The 17,994-nt window shown below is 46.1% G+C and overlaps 1 protein-coding gene across 17 annotated transcripts in view; it reads left to right on the top strand.

The window, feature by feature from the left end:
- scrib (scribble planar cell polarity protein) overlaps positions 1-17,994 on the top strand; it is a 48,911-nt gene that overhangs the window by 5,432 nt on the left and 25,485 nt on the right. For all 17 annotated transcript variants that reach the window (XM_054766235.1, XM_054766240.1, XM_054766241.1 and 14 more), the window contains 13 exons: positions 11,153-11,270; positions 12,539-12,617; positions 13,916-14,005; positions 14,303-14,359; positions 14,644-14,707; positions 16,103-16,177; positions 16,263-16,407; positions 16,667-16,785; positions 16,868-17,067; positions 17,157-17,323; positions 17,397-17,524; positions 17,614-17,736; positions 17,811-17,994. The exon at positions 17,811-17,994 is cut by the window's right edge and continues 2 nt beyond it. In XM_054766235.1, the coding sequence (XP_054622210.1) occupies positions 11,153-11,270; positions 12,539-12,617; positions 13,916-14,005; positions 14,303-14,359; positions 14,644-14,707; positions 16,103-16,177; positions 16,263-16,407; positions 16,667-16,785; positions 16,868-17,067; positions 17,157-17,323; positions 17,397-17,524; positions 17,614-17,736; positions 17,811-17,994 (1,549 nt within the window). The remainder of the gene's footprint in view (positions 1-11,152; positions 11,271-12,538; positions 12,618-13,915; positions 14,006-14,302; positions 14,360-14,643; positions 14,708-16,102; positions 16,178-16,262; positions 16,408-16,666; positions 16,786-16,867; positions 17,068-17,156; positions 17,324-17,396; positions 17,525-17,613; positions 17,737-17,810) is intronic.

The raw sequence follows: 17,994 nt of genomic DNA, 5'->3' as shown, positions 1-17,994 counted from the left end.
GAGTATTCCCAAAGACACGATGTGGCAGCGAGGCACCACACGGACACCACCTTCCTGTTATTTCTTGAATTCAATAGTGTTTCTCACCTCAGTCACCCAAAATGGAGCCACAGAAAGTTTCCAGTGCCCTCATTTTGATAAAAAAAAGGTGACAAACACTATTGAATTGAAATGAATTAAAGAAATAGCTAATTAAAAAATTTTAAAAAACAAACAGGAAAATGGTGTGTGCGTGTGGTGTTTTGCTGCCACATCGTGTCTTTGGGAAGACTCGCATCAAGAATCACGTCTTCTTAAATTTGAATTTATCTCATTTCATTTATCACTGATTGTTTTATGCTTGTCAAACTATTAAAACACGTTTTTTGTTCACATTTTTGAGAGTTCAAGCATAGACAGCCGATGTAGCGGACGTCCGGTTCCGGTTGCCATTTTGTTAGCAAGCTAGCTTCTTTGTTGGAAGCCAAGGAGCACAGTTGGCCTCACGCCGTGTATTAATAACACGACAAGACAAATAAAAAATACTGTTTCAGGGCACCCAGAACGCTGTTTCCGTGTGGATGAAACGCTGAAACGATCAAATACTTTGCCGTTTTGACCTGAAAACGTTTCCGTGTGGCTAGCCCCGAAGCTTCCCGGTGACTTATAACACTCCTCGGAATGCAAATAGGGGGCGGCATACCAAATAGTAGAGGCTGTTGGAACGGTTAGGGGTTAAAGGCAGTTTTGATGTCCTTATAAGTGCTTCTACATACATGTGTGCAATAAGAGTACGTTGTGGACTGGTAACAAACGTTTTAGGGGTCAAAGGCACTAGCGTGGGAAAGCTCTCGAATTCGAAGGTAGTAGCAACCTCATCCTCCTCTCTTGAGCAGCCACCACTAACACTGTAAGCTTAACAACGTGAGACAGTCTCTGTTTGTTCACTGGCTCAGTGAGCAAACACTATAAAACAGGCTAAGTGTGTGCGTGTGTGTGTTTGACACATAACCAGTTTTGGCCTTCGAAAAGAGGTGCTGATGGGTGGATATTTGTTGTGTGTGTGAGAGAGAGTGGCAGCAAGAGGTCAACACAAAGCACGGCGGGGGTCTTTTGGAGGGGGGTCAACAAAATGCCACACATGCACGTGTGCGTCACACTCATGCTGGGTGATGCATGACAAAGTGGTTATGGTCCAGAAAAAAGACATACTTCATAGGACACCCCCCCACCCCCTTGCCACCCACGCATCTATTCATCTCCAGGGTAGATAACAATCCTCTTCTTCAGCAGCACTTTCTTTGGCTACTTGCGGTGTTGATGTGACTTCAATGTGATGACTGACTACTGAATACAGTGTTTATATGCAGAAAACTCAGCCAATCATAATGAGGCAGCTCCCAAATAATGTTTCCTCCGTGTTTGTGGGAGGGTCAGCCAAGTGTCGCGCAACAATACCGACTCCCGCATTGTATGGGAGAATCATATTGTGGCACGACGACGTCCGTGGCGATCAAGCTGGGGAATAGCTGTTGTCGGGTAGAGCTCGGGGTATGTTTGCTCACGGTGTAATTAGCCCCGGCGTGGTTGTGTTTGCACCGCAGCGCTCGACACAGGCATGTGTGGAATCTCCAGGAGCTTGCCCCGCCCACTCCACCTCTCACACACTTGAACTTACTCACTGCACATTCCCGTTGGCGACCCCTCCACACACACACACACTGAACACACTGAAGCAAGCGCACACACAACTCACTCCAGCTGAACTCTCAAGATGGTCCGACTTAATTTCCGTCTCCTCTTTAAACACACGTCTGCCCTATTTTTAATTAAGTCAGGCACTGTTCTGTGGGGACTTGCAGCGCACTGGCAAATTTAGCTGATAGCACTTTTTCTGTGTATATTCTGGCAGTCAAGCGGCAAGAAATAGCAGCACATTACTGTAGTGTGGGAAGAGCAAGTGTGACTTTTTGGTGCAACACTTCTATGAAGTCCATGAGCGTCAGGTGAGGACACATTAACCTTGTGTCTGTTCTAGGCATGTCCCGATATCAGCACAAATCACACATACTTTTATTACTTATTTTGTAATGTGGACTGTTTGACTCACTTGGTCACGCTTTGCGGATGTTTCAGACGGTGTTGATTGTTTAGGCGGGCCCGAGGTTTGTTTCTTCGCCTGCGTGGTCTGGCGAGGATCCTCATTTCTGTGCATTTAATGGGTTTATCGGTTCTGTGCCTTTTATTTTTCTCCCACATTACGTTTGAGTTTTTTATTTTTTATTTTTTTACAAATTCCACTTTTTTCCATTTTTATTTATTTATTTATTTTACTTTTTACACTTATTTTACCAGCACAGAGTGTGTGCTTTTGTGATGGTAAATAAAATGTCCATTAAATGTCCAAAATGTAATTAAACGCAAAAATCTTTACATTTACTGATGCATTACATTATTGGCCAATTGTGCCCAGCCATAAACGGATGTAGCCTGGCTGACTTTTCTAATGGGATGTGTTTTGTGTGTGTGTGTGTGTGTGTGTGTTGAGAATATCTGCTGATGGTTGGGAGCAAGAATAAACGTGCCTCTCGCCTTTATTTGTCTCAGAACTTGCATGACGTCGTTTGCATTAATAAGCGGTAAAACACACACTATCGTAAACACACTCATACAGAGTCTCACACACACACACACACACACACACACACACACACACACACACACACAGCAGCACTAGCGTTCTCTGCTAAACTAAGCTTACCCTGCTACCTTCCATTCACGCTCCGTAAGAGAGGCGTTGCCAAGTTTTTTTTCCGGCGACTTTTGCCGGTGTTTTAGGTCGGCAGGTTTGCGATGAAATTCCGTCACAAGTGAGCGGTCCGCCGGGGAATTACTTCCCCCACACGAACGTTCCTTCTCCTTACGATGACAGAATTTCATTCACATCATGTGAATTTTCACGAGATTCCGCATTTAACGGTGGATTCCGTTTTTATTGGCCAATTCGGCGATTACGTTCATAGGGCCCCACTGTGCCACCGCGGGGGGGCTTGTGCATGGTGGGTTTTGCACCTCGGACTTTGGGGAGGAGTGCTGCCACGCGTCCGACGTCAGTCTTGCTCCTTTCTTGTTAGCACTGTTGTGATCAGGTGGGGTCTGCATGCTGGATAGAAGTGTCTGCTTGTGTCTGGGTGCTTATATTGAAGGCCGATATCATCAGATTTTTTTTTTTTGTTGCCGATATCGGACCGGGACACCCCAGTCTCTACTATTGAATCTGCAGTCGCCGTTTCCTCATAGTGTGAATATCATTTTAAAAAGTTCAATGTTTCAAGTGTACTTCCATTGAGAGGTGCTCTCGTTTAGAAGTATGTGTGCAGGAGGGATGCTCACGTTTGTGTTGAAGATGCACATTTGCACCTTCACTGAGGTTCTGTGACTGTCGCCTAGCGTCACGAGGGAGGTTTTCGCCGCCTCGCCCTGTGGCTTTCTGGATGAGCAAACACCGGTCGCCAAGGTGATGGCTCTCCTAGCACCACGGGTTTGCCTCAAGCCCTGCCGTATTTACCCTTTCGGCGTGGGCCTCGGACTCCTTATCAATGCTGGCCTGCTGTGTTTTCCAGCCCCGTTTCCCCAATTTCAGCAGCACGGTTTGATTCATTGCGAGACAGTGAGTGTTTTTATTTTTCCAATGTCAGAAGGTAACAAAATAAGCACAGCACTCTTCATTTGTGTGTCAACCTCAGCGATGTGGAGTGTTGGAAATAGGCAGACACTTATGTGAGATAAGAGATCTTAAGGAGGTCTACAAGGGAAACGTCACTTAAAAACAATGGGAGGGTGAGATATGTAAAAGTGATGCATGTAGAATGGACCATTCAGCGCGGAGGCAGTTACTGGAAAAGATGATTCAGTGATGTGCACCACAGCCGGAACAATGAGTCCATTGTGCCAAAAAGCTGCTTGTGCACACACAAACACCCACATTGTGTAATGTACAATAATGCCAAGTCCATGCAGCCGACCTGTCATGCTGTGGGAGCGCGCATACCAGAACTGAGCCATCCAGGACAGAACCAAGTGCCCGCTGTGGACTATGAACACCTGTGCTGGTTTTGTGATTGGGGGTATCATGACAATGAGAGGTCCGCAATGGGAGCCTGTGTTTATCAGTTCCTCATCCTATTCAGGATGAGAACTCTTTGTTGTGGCCTCCCACTCTGCAGCACACATACGAGTTGTGTAGTTTTCACTTCTGTCTGCAGTAAATGCGATGGTGTCAGGAATGCAGTATTGATCGTGTTGCATAAGTGTTCAGGTGAAATGGGCGTCTCGCGAGGTGAACGGTCAGCATGCTGGAAGCAGCAGAAAGAGCGCTGACGAGACAAAGTTCAAGGCCGTCCAGGCCGGCGGCGGCTGCGGCTGCTTCTGCTTTGACTGTCGTTTTGGATTGCAAATATGCAACGCTGACTCTTTTGTGTGGATGGAGCTTTCGGACATGATGTCCACAGGCTGATGGTGCCAGAGCCTCCACTACTGTGACCGTGTTAGTAACCAAAGCAGTGATTAGCCCCCCCCAATACAGAAACGCTCACAGGATTACTTGCCTATTTATAAAACACCGGCTGAAAAATCACTTTTGCCGTGTCAAGTCATGGCCATATTTATGTACGGAAATCATAACCGAGCAACAATTGTATGCTTATCTAGACATTTGGTGGCGTTACTCTTGAACCAAGTGTGTTTGAGCGAAGCAGCCTCTTAAGCCCACGCTGCCACTGCCACCTGTTCACTCTCAATCTTGCACAGACGTGTTTAGAGGCTTTACATATAGTCCTCTACTTCGTGTGCTGATCACAAGTCTGCAGCTGTCAGCCTGACAGGACTCTCAAACGCCGCACGTTCCAGGTTGTGCATTTTGGCCCGCGGCGGACAGCGTCTTGTGTCGCCTCTGCATAGCTGGACAGAATTCCCGAGACAATCAAGGGGGAGGCGGAACACTCCTGTTGTCCCTGTGGTTGCTCATTAATCGCATTGCTGTTGACTTGTAAAGCATTTGACACCTGCTGTGAGGGTAATAGAAACATTTTGCGACCTCCGTCCCCTCCGTATTTTGAGTCTGGGGTCTCTCTTCTTCAAAAACGAGATTGTGACGCAGGTTTAGGCGATACCTGGCTCAGCGTTCGTCTTTGTGTTTACTCTTTGCAAGGGGTCAGAGACAGGTGTATGTGTGGAGACAGGCCAGCTCCACCGCACCCTTCTTCTGCCTGTGTGGCCTGTCCGGGTGGCAGGAGCTGCAGAAAGGCGGTCGCGGTTCAGAGTGCCACTTTAAAGTGAAGCACATGCACTTGCACGCACTGCAACATGTTTTCCGAATGGCCACCCAATGACACTAGACTGTGCTGAACGTGGCTCCTGCGTGTGACTCTATCGTCATGATTCAAACATGCGTGTACACAGAAACATCACATGTGAGACTAAAACCTTTTTAATGATGGAACCAATGGAAACCGCTACCCTTGGACTGGCTGACTGACGTCAACCGAAGCGGGTGTCGACATAACCGTAATCGAAACCAAAACTCGCTGTTGCTTGCAGATTTACTTGTAACTTTTGCCAGAGACATGAGTAGAATGGGCCATAAGAAAGGATTTTTGCATATTTTATATTTGGATTCTTGTGTTTTCTAGGGATGCGCAGTCGTTTTTTTAATCGATACTGATAACTTCCTGCTTCTGAAGACCGATAACCAATAACTCTTTTTACCATTTTTTTACATTTTGATTTAACTGTAGTTTGCGCACACCTGGAGGTAAGAACAGCTCAACCAAAGTTGGATTTGACAAATTGTACCCATAGATTTGTCCTTAACCAGATAGATAGATAGATAGATAGATAGATAGATAGATACTTCCATTACTAAATATCATGACATCACTACAATGAACAAAACATAAAAAAATAGCAACCCGCTGGCCAACTGGGGCCGGTGTCTTTGGCGATGGTGGAGGATGCCCTCAGTGATGGGACATTTTTTGCGGCTGGCTTTAGGGCAGCGTCTTTGGTGGCGCGAGCGTCTTCGTGGGCTTTTGTGTTTCGGGTGGCTGGTAGGGTTTGGTGTGTTGAGGGCCGATGGTTTTTCCTCTCGTCACGTAGTGTTTGCGGCACGTTAGCTAGCTAGCGTGCAAGGTGTCTGAGGCAGTGTGGGAGGTCCCGCACAATCTACGCTATGTTTGTTTACGGCACATGCAGGAGCAAAGAAGCATGTGATTTGCTCACGCTAACCCAGCTACAGCACACTATGGGTAATCTCTAGTCATTGGAGCATTTGTTTTTAAATTATATGTTATCCGAGCTATTTTTTAATGTATTCAGATTTATCGGTATGATGTCATAATTCCTTATATCGTCCGGATAAATATTGGTCCAATATTTATTGTGCACCCCTTGTGTTTTCATACCATATATGAAATCATACTCTTATATAACACAGCTGCTGCAATGACAATATAGCTTTCGTACACACTCAAATCTAAAATAAATAAGTGGGTGCATTTTGTTAGTTGCTGTGGTATAATAATCCAGGTTAATACTGCCATGCTTTAATTTTGAGGCTGAACAGGAAGTCACTGTGCAGGTTTTAATGCTGTGTAACTTGACAGTCGTGGTTTGACCCTGCTTAGCAAGGACGGATGTCGACACAAACGGACCATTTTTCACAGCAGCTACACCCTTGGGTCTCGGATGTTATGTCGAGAAAAGCAGTTGACCATGTAAGAACACAAACACGATGTGTTTCCGGTCGGCTACACGGTACACGGGTGGTTGACATAAACGGGTTCCACTGTATTTGTTCTGTTTGGTTTAAAGAGAGGTTAGGGAAGCAACTGAGTGAGTGAGTGAGGGATGCTTTCTTAATGATCCACCCCCTTTTCTTGCTGTCACAACAACAGGAACCCCCCCCACCCCAGTTCATCAGCCATTCTTCCCTTTTGTCATCCTATCTCCACTTGCCGCTTTCAAGCCTTCAATCCCTCCATTTTTAGCCCTTTTTTCTCCTCTCCGTCGTGCCCTTTTAGACAATGGAGGAATCCGCTGGACAGGCCACGAGGGGGAGGATGGGGCTGGTCAGTGAGAGCTTGACTTGCCTGGCTTTTGTCCCACCACCTCAGAAAATGGAGGGAACCCGAAGAGGAGGAGCAAGAAGAGGAGGAGGGGTTTGGGTTGGCATTCATGTGTAGAACCGCGGGTGCAGGCAGTGCTAATTGGGAGTGGGGTGTACTTGTTGGTGTTTCTACTCCACTTCCTGCACCGCAACAGTGAAAATATTTTGGGCAGCGAGAGACGGAGGTGCTGTTTTTGTGAAAGTTTGTGTCTGCGTCCGGGATCATTCATGGGAATCATGGCAATGACTGCAGTTCTAACACAGTGCGCGCTAATGAGGCTTACCTCCCACGGCTGACCAAGTTATCCAGTCAGCCATGGCCTTGTGAGCTTTTTATATTTGTGGGGACGCTGCAAGAGTCCTGGCCACTTCAAAAAGCATGCATCCTCCTCCTCCTGCATTGTTGTGTGTCGCTAGGCTACACAGCCATTGAGCGCTCAGCAGTGGACGATTGGAGGGGTGGGCATACGCCAGGATTTAGAAGCTCGGGAATGTGTGAATCAGAGTTCCACTTCCACAGGAAATGATGTGTGTGAGCGTAAACTGGAAGTTAGAATTTGGATTGAGTGCTTGGGAAGATTTTTGGTTTGTAGTCCAAAAAAAGGATTCCACAGTTGAGAACCTGACAAGAAAGAACACGGCAGCCTCTGTGACCGGGGCACTCACTGCGGTCATCCGGAAAGCCTACTGTACAGCCATACCGGCACGCAAACATTCTCATGCACGTTTCCCTTCCTGGATAGCTGCCGTCGCTTTTTAAAACAAGTGCCTCAGGAATGATTTGACAAACATTCCGCGCTATGAATTTACAGCTTCTTTCAGCGCACGCAAACACTCGGCTAATAGGCATTGCTACGCACAGCACACACTCTCGTAGTTCCTGGCAGCCTCATCCAAAGAGCAACTTAAGAATTTGTAAACACTGCTGAATGTTGATTTCAAGACCTACAGCACAGAAGCTGTCCCTTGTCTGCAGAACGCAACTGTCGGAGCAGAACGTTAAACATGCAGGCTGCTACGCCGCCTAGTCAATGTTTCTTTGACTTATTCGTGATCTTTTTGAATTTAGTTTTAAGCCATGAGGACGTCTAACTGGAAGCTCCCCACGCTGCCCTCTACTGTCACATCCCACGCCCTCCCCCGCAGGTCCCCCTCTACAATTCACTGTATAAAAAGTTCACACCCTCACCTCCTTCCTAATCAAACAAGCCGCATAATAAACCCTCCAAAGCTGTAAAGGCACAGACGTGCCGCCTGACTCAACAAATGGTTCCCCGCACACAAACACGCGCCGTTGTAAAGACTTGTGTGTTGTGTGGCCCTCAAGGGACTGGCTGTGGTTTGCTAGTACCACAAAGAGACTTTTGGCGGTACGCTATATCCCACTGCTTGCTGTTGTTATTACAACTGACGCACTGACCCCGGTGGTGGTGGTGTTGGGGTGAATGATGGTTTAACGGCATATCAAAACGTACGAAAAACGTGGTAATTTGTCAATATTGAGGATTGAAAACCGTGGTAATAATGTAAATCCAATTAATAAGCCAAAAAAGAGAAAAGTTTTACTTTTAGTTAATGTTAAAACCTGTATTTAGGAAATCAATTTCTCTGCTCTAACTATGAAAATATTCAGTTTATTAACATTGAACCCGATTAATTTATCCTGGTTTGGTCAGGAACCAATTAAACCGCTATAAACGAGGGACGACTGCGTTTGGAAGCAGGTGAGAAATTGCCATGACGCTTTCACTGTTTTACATTCTTTGGAAAAGAGCCTTGCTTGTTTTCACGTCTCTGTAATGCTTCAGTTTAAAATTGAAAAAACGTGATCAAATTTTGTAATTTTACTGAACGAACTGCATCACAAACACCCTTCCTCGCTCTCCCGACCCCCCGAGAACATCGCTGGCCAGGGCGAGTTGGCTCTTCTGCAATCTCAATTCGAAGCCGAAAGATTGTGATCCACATTTTTTGCAGAATCCTGCTGCCCTACTTCAGTTTTTACTTCCCAAAACCTTCAGCGAAAGTGTTTGTATGTTAAATTCAGCGTGAATGGCCACCTTTGTGTGACAGCTCGTAACATCATTACAGCCCCTAAAGACTGATGGAGCGCTGGACGACATATCAAGAGAGGAGAGGAATGCAGTGATGCAAAAGTTTTTTTTGTTGTTTTTATTAGATCATGGCTTGATTGGGTTAGCCTGGAATCTGGATTTCCTGGTTTGCTACTTCCGCCTCACTGTGGTAACTGAGCTTGAACTCCAGCAGTGTCAATGAAATGGAGTGGAACCTCGGCTAGCGTGGTTTTTGGTTAACCTCAAATCTATGCCAAAACTTTGCCTCTGTTTGTGTACATTTTCCAGTTAGTGTACAATATGGCGCGGGTCTTGTCGTGTTATTAATACACTGCGGGAGTCCAGCTGTCTTCTTAATGTATTTTTTATCACGTCCTGTTAGCATCCGTAGCTTGCGAACAAAATGGCAGCCTGGACCGGAAGTCGGCTACGGCCGCCAATAGGGGTTTAACGATTCATTTTAATAACGATTCCATTCGTATCATGATTTGCGGTTGCCGATACGATTCAAGGACGACATTGGTTCATTTAGAGCCATACGATCCGAAACGATTCAGTAACTTTAAATCGATTCAGTTACCTTTTAGCCAAAAATTCAAGCAGTGTGACAATAAATGTGAAATAAATACCTGGATACTGGACAGTGCAGGTAAAGTTTGCTATAGTCACGTTGTTTTTTTGTAAGGTTATAAATTCATTATGGATATAAACAAACAAGGAAACAACAATTAATAGCAAATGCATCCACATTTTATTTGAATAAAGTGCAACCAACACTTCAGGAGTAACCAAGGTTTTACTGCGTGTGAGCATTTTGCAAGATGATCAAGTGGCAATGGCAATTGTTTCCTGTTCCCGCCACCTGATACGTGTCACCTGGTGCTTTATAACAAGCCAATGCCCCGTTCTCTCTCTGGTTCAGGTGTGTTTACAAATCCTGTCATCATTCCAAATTGGGAAGCTGCTACACTCTTTAGAAAGCCCCAGAAAAGGCTGTCACTGTAGCCACATGGCGCCCCATCATTTAAGAACAGGGAATAATAATTGATGAGCCGCCCTCCCGGTCATCTTGTGCACAAAACAATACTTGTGTAAGGAGCTTTTGTGTATGTGACTTAACTACATGTTGAGATGTTTTTGCCCAATAAAGATGGTGCTTAGAATTAGGGATTTTTTTCCTGTTGATAAAATGTAAGATCCCCATGAAATCCGTTTTATTTTATAATAAAATCGTTGCGGTTGGCTGTGCTGAACGTAGCTCTAATTTGAATTCCGATTGAGGCTCCAGCTGGGAGACGTCTATGCACGCAACAGAAATCTACAAGCCTTAATGAATTTATACAAATTCCTACCCCGAGTTCAAGTCTGCAAGTTCGCCAAGAGTTGTCCTTTGTTGGCGAGTCTGAGAAGCCGGGCGATTGAGAGGGCAGACAGTGGGACTCTCTGTCCGTGCCACTTGACTGGGACTGATAGAGAGCTTCATAACGGCACAGTTCCTGCTTGTGTGTCCCGCGGTCTTGTCTGTCCGCCCCGACACAGACGTGCACAGGGCAGCAGGCAGTGGAATGTCTCTCAACCGCAACCCTGTGAAATCACTTGGCATGGCCACGGCTGCTGTCCCCCCCCCCCATCCAAAGCCCGTTTTTTGTTTGTCTAGCGTCACCATGGTGAGGAAGTGTTTTTTGAGTGAATATTAACACAGAATGTGTTTCCTGAGACGACCTTCCTTTTGAATATCCACTGTATGTGCTGACTGTTAGAACTGTGGCTCCATTGATGCAGCAAGTTCAGCAAATAGTTCAACCTCAAGCGTTGATGAACAGGAAATGACCTGAGCTGAGGCATTTTTACAAGCACATTGCATCCGGAAAAATAACAGTTTGTGTTGTTACTTGTTTTTGTGTCTTACGAGCCCCAAACTGTGTCTGTGCAGCCTTTCTTCAGACTGCTGAACCTACGGAAGCTGGGCCTGAGCGACAATGAGATCCAGAGACTGCCTCCGGAGGTAGCCAACTTCATGCAGCTGGTGGAGCTGGACATCTCCAGAAATGGTACATTAGCACACAAACGGGTGAAAGTGTCACATCTGCTGTGCAGGACATTTGTGTTGTGGCAATTACATCTACTGACAGATGGCGACATCGATCACAACACAGGCGTTAGGAACGCGCTGCCATTAATTGTTAACATTGTGCAAAAGGAGAACCAGTTACGTGCACGTGGTGGAGTAACACGTCAGCGGAGGAATACACTGGAGCAGCGACACGTAGTCATGTCGTTACATTGACAGCAAAGACGACGTCACTTATGTTGTTTTGGTTAACAATTGAAGTTTAATCTCCACAAAGACTCCCAAGGCAGAGAGGCAGACGAGTCTGGTGCCAGCGTGTGAAAGTGAAAATGAAATTACACATCATACGCGCAGATGGAACCACGTGACACACCACACTATAGATGAAGAGTGCATCATTCCGCCGCCTTCCGCTTTCCAAGGCTCATCTAGACTTACAACAAAGTGGAATTACACGTGCGTATGTCGACTGCGGTGAGCCATGACACTCGAAATATTCTGATAGTATGTTGGCTTGTCGTCAAAGCTCACTTCTGGTCACGTGACGGCGACGGGTCGCTGATGTCATCGTTGCTCGTCTATACGGAAACAACAAGCCGGCGTTTCAAACAATTTCAGGGCACCCAGAACGCCATTTCCATGTGAATAGCATCTAAGAGCAAGAAAAAACAAAATCTGGTGCACCGTGCAACAGAAAAGGCTGATATGTTTGCTGGACAGCTGCGCCCCAGTAAAGCGAAGTGTGCGGTGGTCTGTGTGGACCTTTTTTTTTTCTCCACTCCCATCTGTCTACTGAAGGACAACGCAGAGCCAGACAAGTGTCACTGGCTGCTTTTGCTCAGTAGGATCTCTCTTTATGTGCACTTGCAGAATCCAGTGCTGGAAGAGTCTGGTAGTCATTCTGCTTGGCGGAGCTCACAATCTGAAAAAGAGTCCATAGTCCAGAAGTTGGGCCCTTTTTTCTTGCCTCTTCTTCCCTCCCCAGTCACCAACAAAAAAAGTGTGTCAGTGAACGCCTTTGTGTTTTGTTTGGCTTAGGAAAACGAGTCATTGAACTGAAAACGTTGTCAACCCAACTTCCATGTTTAACATTTCTTTCTGTCACGTTCATGTGCTTCAGCATCTGGTTGTGCTTAAAAGGGAACTTTTAACATGATTCGCTCTACGGAGAACAAGCCAAGCCCTCTTACGTCTCTCTGCTCTGCATCTCTGGTGCTCACTCCTGCCTCCTCCTCTGATCTCCTGCAGACATTCCGGAGCTCCCCGAGAGCATTAAATTTTGCCGGGCCTTGGAGATCGCGGACTTCAGTGGAAACCCCCTCTCCAGGTAAGTGGAGTGGAACAGCCCATCACGCCGGTAATACAATATAGTGCTTGTCCACATGCAAATCTACTGCTTGCAACAAGACATCATTGTGTTGAATAGTAACGCAGAAGACTGTAAAAGTACATGTGGGAGTTTTAAATAAGCTTTCGTTACAAACATGAATTTGTGGAATTCAATATGGTTACGAAAATAGCTCTTCAAAGCATTAGAAATAATGCAACCAAAGTATTACTGAATTTAATTTTTTATCACACGGTATGATCAACAATAATCCCTAATCCAATAAGAGATCTAATAAAAGATCAAATTTGAAAAAGTGGGCGTGCAAAATACTTTTAGGGTAGGACTAATCATTTGACATGATTATAGATAAATTTGTAACATTTTGTTCAACAAACTCTTCAACGCAATACTAATTTATTGACGGCCCCTACTATAAACAACCAGCAATTAGAGCAGCACTTCCCGTGCGAGCTCCCCGCACCATGACCCAGCAGTCCGAGCGCCACGAAGGGGAACTACCGCTGTAGCTAAGGAGCCGAATATCCAACGTCCAACTCGAAATTAACTTCACCACTGTACACCGCGGACATGTCTGCATAGTGCTGTTGTGTTTTCTTCTTCTTGCGGGTGGTGGGAGTCGAGTGGCAAGCAGCTTTGAGGCGCGGTACCGCACCTACCGTGTTGGAGTGTGCCCCACAGTTATGAACGTTATACGGCAACCGGATTGGCCCGATCTCATGCCGGAAGCCGATATTTTCCAAATACAGTGGATCGGCAGCCGATCCCGATCCGGAAGATCAGGTCGGGACATCCCTAGTAAAAAATAAAGTATTGTAATTTGGTATGACTAATACAAAATACATTAAAGTTGATAGACAGTATTTGTCACGTGGTTTCTTGGGATAAAAATGCCACAAAAGTAATCTGTATGGTATCAAATTAATAAATCTGGTATTGTCCCCACTAGTCTGAATGCACAGCTGCACTCGATACTAAGCGTGTAACGGCGGTGCTTTTAAGTGTTCCACCACAACAGGAAATCCTGTGCACACTAATTGAACAAGAGCCTGCAGGAAGTGATGGGTTAATGCGACAATGCACAAGTCCATGCGTTATATCAGGTAATCACGGTGTAAAGTCACTGGTATTGTGTATCCTCTGTTTAGCTCTTTTGTTGTCCTCTTAATGGAAACCAGCAGAAGGGCTGGAGCGCTGTTCCAAGCTTACAGATGGGAATACTAGTCATGTGATCCTTAAAGAGACTCTCCCCTTTTATTCATCCTTCCTTTGTGCAGATTGCCGGATGGTTTCACTCAACTGCGAACGCTAGCTCACTTGGCGCTCAACGAGGTGTCATTGCAGACTTTGCCCAGCGACATTGGAAAGTACGTGCATGTTCTCACTGTTGTTTTTATTCTCAGTGTACAGTAATGTCAATGCAAGTATGCATGTCCTTCACCAAATGGCTTACGGATACATTTGGCCTGCAATCGTTAAGCATTAAGTGACTGTGGGGGCTCTGAGGCAGCCGGGCTGTGAGGGCCACTGCTGCCCCCAGACAGATGGAGAAGCCCCCTCACCATGCCAGATGAACAGACCTGCCATCTGACTAAGCACCATGCCTCTCCTCTCACCTCTCTCCATGTACCCCTTCTTCTGCCATCTTCTTCTTCCTCTCGCAGTCTGGCCAACCTGGTGACGCTGGAGCTGAGGGAGAACCTGCTCAAGTCCCTACCCACGTAAGTGTCACCTCCTTCCAGCATGTATGAGACTGTTGCTTAATCTGTCGCCATACCCTTCAGGATTCAGAACGATGCGCAACTGACTGTGTGCTCGCTATGCATCCAGTGCTTTTTCATTCATTTTGTGCATGTGTGTGGACAGCATCAACAGCTCTTATGTCATTTAAAATAAACATTCCATGCATATTGTCAGCGCATTGGGCACGAATGGCATGCGGTCGTAGTATCAGAGCACGTTTAAGCGGTTTGTCCAACACGTGTTCATGTGCATTTGTTCTCAGGTCGCTGTCTTTCCTGGTGAAACTGGAACAGCTGGACCTGGGCAGCAACGAACTGGAAGTGTTGGTAAGTAACTCGCCCCACAAAATATTTTCTATACAGTTGGGTTGTCAGGCACATGTACATCAATTGGCGGCCACTGATGTAAACCTAAAGGTTTTTCTTAGAGCCACTGTGTCAGACCCACATTCACACAAACCATAGCCTGTCAGTAGGACAGGGTAAACAAAGCCCCATGGCCTGACGAGGGCGGAGCCTAAACAAATAGGTGATATCATGATGAAACCTAGCCTGCGGCCGTCTGCTGGAACCCAGCCAATTTCTTCTTACCTTGGGTTTGCTTAGTGATTTGAACTTTGGCACTTGGAATTTTGCTGTGTCACTCTTTTCACAGTTTTTCAAAAAGATATTGATTAATAAATCATGCTTTTTTTTTGCCTTCAGCGTTTTCATGCATAAATATGGCTAGATAAACGGCATTAATTTAAAAGACGCATTCAAAGATGGTGAAATGTAGTATTCTGCACTGGTCACTAGGTGTCAGTAAGGTTACTGTCATTTTTGGTGAGACACACAAGGATCAGAATTGATTGGCAGAACAACAGGCTTTTATTACAGGTGTGAATTATCTCACAACAGGCACAAAAATCCCAAATAAAAACACGGGCTACTGCTGCGCCCATGCAAAGCTGAAACTTAACTCTCAACCCCTGCCGTCACAAGTCTTATTTAGGTCTTAAATGGCTTATTTACCTTATTCAGTCTACTATATTGGGAATTACGAGTGTAAAGGTGACTATGGAAGTGTTACTTCATGCCTAGAGGGCTCTAATAAGGTTAGAAACCGTCTTATGAAGGTCGAAAACAGGTTTTCTGTGCTCTAACTGTGAGCATATTCCATGTAAGGAATCGTATTTTGCAGAAATTCATTCAAATTCAATCACTTCATCTAAAATATCACATTCTTATATTTAAAGGCGCTGTCCCTCTTTGACTTCATAGTACACTTTTCTTTCTGGTACTGGTGTAACAGAAGCGACTGAACAAATAAATGTATATTTACACACTTACACAGAAGCAGTCAGTCATTGTGTGGTTATAATAGGCTAACGTTCAATGATAGCTAACGTTAGTAGCTAAACTTTGCCACATAACTAATGCGTGTGTTACGCAGAGCGAAGCTTGCAGTGTTGGAGCAGCGGATTATCGCCCACCTATGCAGTACCTTACCAAGGCAGATGGCACCTTTTAAGCATTCTGATGTGTTTATTCTGTTTATTTGAAGAGAGCACATGATGTTTTCTTCAGCCGCAGCAGCCTCGAAGCCTCTACTAGTGGTTTCCACTCTGACTCTTAACTTCCTGGCTTGGCACCGGCAAACAAAACTAAATTTGAAAACTCACTTATTCTTATTTACTTGTTTTCCGTCTTCTTCTCCTTCTATTTCTTCTCACTGGTTAGCCGGACACCCTTGGCGCTCTGCCCAACCTGAGGGAGCTTTGGCTGGACCGGAACCAGCTGTCCTCGTTACCACCAGTAAGTTCCTTTTGGGGTTTTGCAAGCGATTAGAAACCTACACAGCCAAATCAAATCGTCCCCGTTGATATTTTTGTGTCTGTAGGAGTTGGGGAACCTACGGAGACTGGTGTGTCTGGACGTGTCGGAGAATCGTCTCGAGGAGCTACCCTCTGAGCTCAACGGTCTCCTGGCTCTCACCGACATGCTGCTTACACAGAATCTGCTGGAGGTGGTTCCAGACAGCATCGGTGAGCTGGAGAAAGAAACACTTGGAGATGTAGGCTGCACTGCCCTCTACTGGAATAAGAGTGCTAGTGATGCTGTTGGTGCATGAAGCTTGCAAACAAATTCTTCTGATATCAACCACATACTTTAAAAATGCCAAAACCAATCTAATGTAGGTCAATAAATGCTATCTTAGCTTTGCAAATTAGATTCATATCTAATAATATACTTGAACGCCCCCATGCACTGTGTCTAGATGGTTAAATTGCATGCTTTTTTCAGGCGGTCTGAAGCAACTGTCCATTCTGAAGGTGGACCAGAACAGACTGACTCACCTGACTGATTCCATAGGAGAGTGTGAAAATCTGACGGAACTCGTATTAACCGAGAACCTTCTCCAAGTAAGGCGGCAGAAGCACTTTTTTTTTTTTTTTTTTTAATTATATAGAATTACTGATTTTATGTCCTCTGCTGCCTGGACAGACGCTTCCTCGCTCGCTGGGCAAGCTGAAGAAGTTGACCAACTTGAATGTAGACCGCAACCGCCTGGGTGCTGTGCCCAAGGAACTGGGGGGATGTGCCAGCCTCAACGTGCTCTCGCTGAGAGACAACCGCCTGGGAAAACTGCCCGCCGAGCTCGCCGATGCCACGGAGCTTCACGTGCTGGATGTGGCCGGGAACAGGTGCGGAGCACTTGGAGCTCTTCTATCGTTGGAGAATGTGTAATGCGTATGAAGCGATTGTCACTCCCCGCTAACTTGTCACCCTCAAGATTACAAAACCTGCCTTTCGCCTTGACCAACCTCAACCTGAAGGCCATGTGGCTGGCAGAGAACCAGTCGCAGCCCATGCTCAAGTTCCAGACGGAGGATGACGAGCGCACAGGGGAGAAGGTGTTAACCTGCTATCTGCTGCCTCAGCAGCCTTCCCCGAGCCTCGGTGAGAAGCACCTGGTTTCTTGGTTATATGCTTCTCTGCGCTGTGGATTGACATTCTGTTTGATTCTCCACAGAGAACCTGCTACAGAACAGCGTAGATGACAGCTGGACAGACAGCAACCTGAACAGAGTGTCCGTCATCCAGTTTCAGGAAGAGACCAAGGCGGAGGACGAGGACGATGAGGCCGCCGCAGAGCGCAGAGTAAGGGAACGCCCTTGGCTTGACTGGGAATGTAGTGATTCCCATACAAATAGAATTGTGGCTTTTTATTCAAGATTGTTGTTCTTCAGGGCCTTCAGCGCCGAGCGACACCCCATCCTAGCGAGCTAAAGGTGATGAAGAAAGTCATCGAGGAGAGGCGCAATGAGGCCTTCACGTCCAGACCCGAGGGAGCTCAGTCCTCCGACGTGCAGGTACATGCGTGCTTACAGCCCCATTCGCCTGGAAGCCTTTTTTTGTTTCTTAAACGGGTACTTTTTGCTTTCAGGAGAAACGACTCAGTGATCTTTCCAATCAGAGTCATGACTCACAGGTGTCCGACAGCACCCTGTCAGCCACCTCTCACGAAGAGAGGCGGGAAGCCGCCGTCCCTTCCCAGAGAGAGGACCTCGTGGATGGTCATTCTCATCAGGAGGAGGAGGACCTGGATGAGATGGAGGTGGAGTACATCG

The sequence above is a fragment of the Dunckerocampus dactyliophorus genome, chromosome 21, assembly GCF_027744805.1.
Source record: "Dunckerocampus dactyliophorus isolate RoL2022-P2 chromosome 21, RoL_Ddac_1.1, whole genome shotgun sequence".
In the NCBI taxonomy this organism is placed as follows: Eukaryota; Metazoa; Chordata; class Actinopteri; order Syngnathiformes; family Syngnathidae; genus Dunckerocampus; species Dunckerocampus dactyliophorus.
Note: the sequence above shows the minus strand (reverse complement) of the source record. Positions and strands in the feature narration are given on the sequence as shown.